The 546-nt window shown below is 65.0% G+C and overlaps 1 protein-coding gene across 1 annotated transcript in view; it reads right to left on the reverse strand.

Moving 5' to 3' along the window:
* PAFAH1B2 (platelet-activating factor acetylhydrolase 1b, catalytic subunit 2 (30kDa)) overlaps positions 1-206 on the reverse strand; it is a 3,121-nt gene extending 2,915 nt beyond the window's left edge. Inside the window, exon 1 of the mRNA XM_010008887.1 lies at positions 126-206. Within this exon, the coding sequence (XP_010007189.1) occupies positions 126-206 (81 nt within the window). The remainder of the gene's footprint in view (positions 1-125) is intronic.
* Positions 207-546: the final 340 nt, after the last annotated feature.

Below are 546 nucleotides of genomic sequence, written 5' to 3' on the forward strand. Positions count from 1 at the left end.
CCGCCTTTCCTGCAACAGGACCAACATGTCCCCCCAGCCTGACCCACCCGGGGCAGCAGCCCCCCCGACAGCCCCCCAGAGGAGAGGATCCAGCCCCCCCGTGCCAGCCACGCCCCCAGCCATACCTGTGACATCCACCTGTCATCCCCCTGGATGTCCTCAGCAGCGTGTGGCACCGCGGCCGGGTTTGCGCTCCCCTGGCTCATCCTGTTCCTGGGGGAAGAACGTCCCAGGTGAGCTCCAGGTGGCTGCCCAGAAACTGCTGCACTTCCTGACGTTCCCAACGGGCAATTCCTGCCCATTCCTGCACGTGTGAACTGACAAGCCGCTGCGTCTCCTCCCACACCGACCTGCCAGGAGGGTGCCCCCCGATGGACGTGCCAAGGGGCTGTCACCAGAGCAGAGCTGGGTGTGGAGGGACACCCCGCAGGAGCAGCCCTGGCTCTGCAAGGCTTTAGCAACACAACCCGAAACGCTCAGAACCTGAGGATTAGTCCCTCTTAGTGTCAAGATCCGCAGCTTACAGCGCCTGAGCGCCGCGGCTCG

This window comes from Chaetura pelagica, unplaced genomic scaffold (genome assembly GCF_000747805.2).
Source record: "Chaetura pelagica isolate M959 unplaced genomic scaffold, ChaPel_1.0 scaffold1222, whole genome shotgun sequence".
NCBI lineage: Eukaryota > Metazoa > Chordata > Aves > Apodiformes > Apodidae > Chaetura > Chaetura pelagica.